General features: G+C 45.5%; 1 protein-coding gene across 1 annotated transcript in view; it reads right to left on the bottom strand.

The window, feature by feature from the left end:
• LOC125043702 overlaps positions 1-7500 on the bottom strand; it is a 266025-nt gene that overhangs the window by 82112 nt on the left and 176413 nt on the right. Inside the window, exon 7 of the mRNA XM_047639940.1 lies at positions 5725-5917. Within this exon, the coding sequence (XP_047495896.1) occupies positions 5725-5917 (193 nt within the window). The remainder of the gene's footprint in view (positions 1-5724; positions 5918-7500) is intronic.

Genomic DNA, 7500 nt, shown 5'->3' on the forward strand with positions numbered 1-7500 from the left:
GGAAGTGAGGAGGACAAGAGAGGCAGACGGGGAAGTGAGGAGGAGAAGAGAGGCAGACGGGGAAGTGAGGAGGGTAAGAGAGGCAGACGGCAAGAAACAGTTCTGCAGGTGGATAAATAGAGGAGTCTGTGTCTTCAACTTCTATGCTTGACCTGCGACACTTCTCTATTTGCGGCTTCAATTAGGGTCTGAGGAAGAAGGGGGGAGAGGAGGAATGGGAGAGGAGGTTGGGACGATGAAGAAGAGGAGGGGACGAAGAAGAAAAAGAAGAAGAAGAGGAGGAGGAGGAGAAGGAGGAGGAGGAGGAGGAGGAGGAGGAGGAGGAGGAGGAGGAGGAGGAGGAGGAGGAGGAGGAGGAGGAGGAGGAGGAGGAGGAGGAAGAAAAAGAAGAAGAAGAAGAAGAAGAAGAAGAAGAAGGAGAAGAAGAAGGAGAAGGAGAAGGAGAAGAAAAAGAAAAAGAAAAAGAGAGGAGAAGGAAAAGGAAGAGGAATCCAGAGGCCACGGTTCCAACAGAGGCAAGGAGCAGAGTCCTCCCGCAGACGAGAAAATAGCTGTCTCGAGGCAGTCCGTAATTCCAGGTAACCCCAAATAAAGGCGGACAATGGCGAAGCGTGAACGAGTGACTGAAAGCGCTGAAGGCGATGGCCATCACTCCGCGGATCGATATTGCAGGACCGGACACAAATAGATCACATTTGGTGTGAAATGCTTCTGGTTTTCAAAATTAACGCGTAGCTTTTTTCTCTTTTTCTTCTTCCATTCCTTGGCTATATTTTCTTATTTTTTTCTGACCATTCAATTTTCTCCTCTCCTTTTTCCTCTCCCTCTTTCCCCCCCTCGCTTTACCACAACCTCTACCTCTCCTTCTACCTCTCCCTTTCCTTCTTCCTTTTTTACTCCTCCTCTCAATTATTCCTCTTTCTCTTTTCCTTTCCATTTCCCTTTTCATTTTCCACTCCCACTCCCACTCCCACTCCCTCTCACTCCCACTCCCACTCCCACTCCCACTCCCACTCCCACTCCCACTCCCTCTCACTCTCACTCTCACTCTCACTCTCACTCTCACTCTCACTCTCACTCTCACTCTCACTCTCACTCTCACTCTCACTCTCACTCTCACTCTCACTCCCACTCCCACTCCCACTCCCACTCCCACTCCCACTCCCACTCCTTCTCCCACTCCCACTCCCACTCCCACTCCCACTCCCACTCTCTCTCACTCTCACTCTCACTCTCACTCTCACTCTCACTCTCACTCTCACTCTCACTCTCACTCTCACTCTCACTCTCACTCCCACTCCCACTCCCTCTCCCTCTCCCTCTCCCTCTCCCTCTCCCATTCCCTCTCCCTTACATCTCCTCTTCGTCTGGAGAAGCGCGCGAAAAAATTACGCCTGATTACCATACATGGCTCACAATCTCCCTTACGAGCGTGGGACTCTCGCCCTTAAACCCACGGAACTGTCGTTTACTGCCCTGTGTCGCGGAGACGCCCTTCTTTCTTAGCCTCCCAGCACTTAATGAAACTTTCTTTTCAATAACCCTCATGGGACGTGTTCCGATGTACGGCAGAAACATTGGGGTGCTGTTTGGCTTCTTAAGTTGGGGCGAGTTGGGGAGGAAGAGGAGGAAGAGGCGGAAACGGGTGGGGAAGAAGAGGAAGAGGCGGAAACGGGTGGGGAAGATGAGGAAGAAGCGGAAACGGGTGGGGAAGAAGAGGAAGAGGAGGCAGATCGGATGGGGAAGGGTCGGGAAAAAAAGCGGAGGAATAGGAGGTAAGAGCTGGAGGAAAAAAAAGAGGAAGAGGAGGAACGGGAAAAGGAGATGGCATGGGGATGAAAGGATGAGGTGGGATACGACGGAGGGAAGAGATAAGAAAGAATCAGAAGGGGAATTGAATAACAAAGAAAGGAGCAGCGAAGAACAGACACAGGATGATGAAGACTGGTGAATGCAGAACACGAAGAAAGGAAGCGAAGGAATGTAAAGCAGTATAAAAAAGAGAATCGAATAAAGAAATGAATAAGAATTTGAAAGTGACACGAGAAGAATGAGCAAAAGAAAGATAATTCTAAATCTTATCGTATCACTTTTGCAGTTTTTAATCACTTCTATGTTGCTGTCATTAGAATCTGTCTTCTCCGCTGTCTCCATTCCTCGTACGTGATATTGATTCCACCTTCAGTTTTTCCTCCTCCTCCTCCTCCTCCTCCTCCTCCTCCTCCTCCTCCTCCTCCTCCTCCTCCTCCTCCTCCTCCTCCTCCTCCTCCTCCTCCTCCTCACCGCTTTCCATCCCACAAAAGCAAATCTCCGGCAACAAGCAAGCATAATTTTATAACGAGAAACAAGGACTCTCGAGACCAGCCTCCGCACCCCCCATCCCCCACCCCCACCACACCCTGAAGAACTCTCCAGCGATGCCCCGATGCGACCCAACAGGCAACGCGGCAGGAGAGGGGGGGCGGCATCCTATAAATATTGATATCAACCTGATCCCCTCTGTCCCCATGCCCTGCCCCCGCCCCTCCCCCCCTCCTCGGCCCATACTCCCGGAGCGCCATCCCCGCGGCGCATCATTCGCCCGGGGGCATTAACTTGTGCAAAATACAAATGTGTAAAAAGACCGAGACGAGTGTGTGGCACCATGAATCAGCCTGAGAGGCCTGCTTTACGACAGCTGGCGTCCGCACAACAATAACTTTCACAATAAAAGCTTGACGGTGAATTTTCGAGAGGGAGGAACACGGGCGAAGGGAGCAGGCATGGAGAAGCACCTCTCCCCGCTTGCCTTGATCGCTTCCGCGGATATGTGCTATATCTCTGTCTTTCTGTCTGTCTATGTCTCTGTGTTTGTCTCTGTGTCTCTGTCTCTGTCTCTGTCTCTGTCTCTGTCTCTGTCTCTGTCTCTGTCTCTGTCTCTGTCTCTGTCTCTGTCTCTGTCTCTGTCTCTGTCTCTGTCTCTGTCTCTGTCTCAGTCTCAGTCTCAGTCTCAGTCTCAGTCTCAGTCTCAGTCTCAGTCTCAGTCTCAGTCACAGTCACAGTCACAGTCACAGTCACAGTCACAGTCTCAGTCTCAGTCTCAGTCTCAGTCTCAGTCTCAGTCTCAGTCACAGTCTCAGTCTCAGTCTCAGTCTCAGTCTCAGTCTGTCTCAGTCTCAGTCTCAGTCACAGTCTCAGTCTGTCTCAGTCTCAGTCTCAGTCACAGTCACAGTCACAGTCACAGTCACAGTCACAGTCACAGTCTCAGTCTCAGTCACAGTCACAGTCACAGTCACAGTCTCAGTCTCAGTCTCAGTCTCAGTCACAGTCTCAGTCTCAGTCTCAGTCTGTCTCAGTCTCAGTCTCAGTCTCAGTCACAGTCACAGTCACAGTCACAGTCACAGTCTCAGTCTCAGTCTCAGTCACAGTCACAGTCTCAGTCACAGTTACAGTCTCAGTCTCAGTCTCAGTCACAGTCACAGTCACAGTCACAGTCACAGTCTCAGTCTCAATCACAGTCACAGTCACAGTCTCAGTCTCATTCTGTCTCCGTCTCAGTCTCAATCACAGTCACAGTCACAGTCACAGTCTCAGTCTCAGTCTCTCATTCTCTTATTCCCTAATTCTCTCACTCTCTCACATATATATATACACATATATATATATACACATATATGCGTGTGTGTGTGTGTGTGTGTGTGTGTGTGTGTGTGTGTGTGTGTGTGTGTGTGTGTGTGTGTGTGTGTGTGTGTGTGTGTGTGTGTGTGTGTGTACATATGTATATATGTATATATACATATATTAACATATATGTATATATGTGCATATATATATATACATATGTATATATGTATATGTATATATACATATACATATATATACATATATATGTATATATGTATATATGTATATATGTATATATGTATATATGTATATATGTATATATGTATATATGTATATATGTATATATGTATATATGTATATGTATAATATATATACATATATATATATATTCATATATATAAATACATATATATATACATATATGTAGATACACACATAAATATATATCGCTGTGTGTGTGTTTGTGTGTATACACACACGCACACGCACACGCACACGCACACGCACACGCACACGCACACGCACACTGACACACACACACACACACACACACTCAGTCTCTCTCCAACCCGCTTTAATCTGAATCCCATGAAAATTCCCTACAAGAACTACTTTGACGATAGCCGTTCTTGCCGTTACCGCTATCAACATTTCGGACACTAAATCCCCACAAACAAACAAACAAACAAACACAAAATGTACCCGGTTTTAAGAGCACCCCCGTACTCTCACCACAGATAAAACGCGTAATGTGGCCTCGCAAGGCATATGACACACGACCCAGGACTGCGTGACCTAGACGCGGCCTTACTCCCTGTGACAGGAAGGTCATAAAAGCAACCCTTGCGCCGACTCATCCGAAAAGAATATGTGAGGAAACTAGACTACGGTTTAAAAACGTGATGAATTGCAATAAAATAACATTAAATTAAGAATAACTATAGGAGTGATAATGATGCTGATGCTGATGACGATGATGACTGACGATGATGATGACTGATGATGATGATGACTGATGATGATAACTGATGATGATGACTGATGATGGTGATGATGATGGTGATGACGATGACGACGATGATGATGATGATGATGATTATGATTATGACTGACGATGATGATGATGATGACTGATGATGATGACTGATGATGATGACTGATGATGATGATGACTGATGATAGTGATGGTGATGATGATGATGATGATGGTGACCGATGATGATGGTGACTGATGATGACAAGATGATGATGATGATGATGATGATGATGATGATGATGATGTTGATGATTGACGATGATGGTGATGATGATGATGATGATGATGACGATGATGATGACGATGATGATGATGATGATGATGACGATGATGATGGTGATGATGATGATGATGATGATGATGATGATGATGATGATGATGATGATGATGATGATGATGATGATGATGATGATGATGATGATGACGATGATGATGATGATGATACTCCAAACAACAACAAAGAGGAAGAAAAATAAAAAACGGTAATAACGCTAAAAAAAAGACCGATGAAATATAAGCATTTCCGTTTCCATTCGGACGGAAAGCCTTTCATGGTGGGATAAGCTGCCCCATATTGACCTTATATCCATCACATTTGCGATAAAACGCCCCAGCCACAAGTAACAAATGTGTGTAAACAAACACACAACCACAAAAGGCATCATGGCGTGTGCTCTGGGTTCATTACTTTCCATCTGCGTCATAATTCACTTCAACGCGCCCGCGGAGGGAATACAATACCTAAAAAATACAGCCCTGGAAAAGCAGGGAAGCCAAACAAACGATTCGGAAGAGAAGCGAGAACGTTACATGTCAAAACAAACACTGAATGAACATGTAGTTTTGAATGCCGTTTTTTTGTTAATTTGTATCTTCAGTGAACAAAAATAACGTTACTATAAAATCATACCTAAAAAAACCATCCGGTTCCTTTTGCAGCGTGAATTAATTTCATATATTATACAATACACATGGTCATATCCCAACACGACATCAGGATGGAATCGACTCGGCTCCTCCAGGGAATCAGCGGACGAGGAATCCAAAGAGAAGAGTTTTCACACGAAGGCACAACGAGTACTCACCCTTCGTGGACGGATGGATGGTGGGTTTCGTGGTCGGGCTGGGCAGCGGCGTGGGCGGCGGTGGGTGACAAGGCGCCGCCGTCGGATGAATACGCCGTTTCGCCCTCGGTGGTTATGGCTTGAGCTTGCTCCTCGCCGCCCTCCAGCGTGGCCGCGTCCTCCTCCGTTTCGTCAAAGACGTTCAGCGGAGAGTCTACTCGAGGCGGGGGGAGAGAGGGGGGAAGGGAGGCACAGTGCCACCCGCAATGATAATTTGTGTAATCTGCCTGGTAATTACTGTACTGTTTATGCTTAAAAATATTTATTGTTACTACGCTCTTTACAACTTATGAGAAGCAAAACAATACGTGTTATTAACCATAATTACGTTAAATGACAGAAACACAAATGATGATGACGAGACAGACATTAAGGTCCCTGACATAGGCACAATTTAGACTTGACTATCATTTACTTACAATGAAACATAATCTTACGTTATCTGACTAATTGCTGTTGCACCACATTGCAGTGCAATCTACCCTGCCGGTGCACAGACAGAATGACCAAACAGGCAAAAGTGTTAGAGCAAGAGAAAGACGCACAGATGAGCACCTACCGTGGACACTTTTGTGCGAATAAAGAAAACAGCCAGAGCCACACACCACAAGACGAAGCAGCCCGAGGTGCACGGTGTGAAAGTTAGCCTCTTGACTCTGTTACAATATTGTTCGAGCTCCCTGGGAAGTGACTCTTAAACGGTCTTCGCCCCGCCCTTGTCCCCTGGGGGAACTCTTTCTCGTACCTGTCCCTATGGATCGTCTATTCCGTCCCGTTCTAGTCATGTCCTTGCCCGAAAGGCATGAATGCCCGTCCTGCCGAGGGGTACAAAATCCCTCGCCTATGTCAGGTCACTACGACCGCCACAAGCACACCTTAGCGACTCATCTATAATAATCACTAGCTTTCACTATCTGAATGATGTAGTCTCTTCTACTTAGTACTCTTTCACGTCTACATTTAAAGGCAGGCGACTCTCTATACATACATTAAAACTCCAGGCAAATAGTCCTGTTGTTGCTATGATGTTTGATGTTTTCCCACAACTCCAAGGCTATTCCTTTTGACTATGCCATCTGAAGGTTTTCTCTCCCGTGAATTAAATGAGTTTCTTCAGAACAGTGTTCTTTTAGAATGCACTAATTATAAAATACGCCAAACAGCTGTGGCATCTGATATAATGTCTACATGATTCTTTCCATTTCCTCCTATCGCTATACCTTGTCTCTGTTTCAATTTTCTTAAAAGGTTAAGAATTCTACACTAAACCTATAGTCTACACCCACCTCAAGTCAAAGTACCAGAGTTATGTTAACACTTAAGCTGTTCTCAAGACCTTTTTGATCGAGACCTACTGTCGGATCGCCCGAAATGGCGGCTACTATTGGGACCGCATGGAGATTTCGTCAGAGAGACAAGGTTGTTATCTTTGCCCAAGCCCGATCTGATATGATCTGATATACTAATGATGCATGGAATTTCTTGCATCGGAAATGCAACTGTATTCAAATTTGCTGAAGCATTATATCTCCTCTATCCTACGACATTATTTCATTTTATTCTGTACATACTCCGTATATCATGCATTAAGTAAGAGAATAAAAGATTGCAGCTATGCCTTAATAAATAACGGCAAGGTTAATGTCTTAAAGTTCTGTCGTTTAAGGGCCAACACCCAAACACCTACTAAATAGCACTAATGGGACCATTCATGGGCAACAATGAAACTAATATCTA

Source organism: Penaeus chinensis, chromosome 34 (genome assembly GCF_019202785.1).
Source record: "Penaeus chinensis breed Huanghai No. 1 chromosome 34, ASM1920278v2, whole genome shotgun sequence".
Lineage (NCBI taxonomy): Eukaryota > Metazoa > Arthropoda > Malacostraca > Decapoda > Penaeidae > Penaeus > Penaeus chinensis.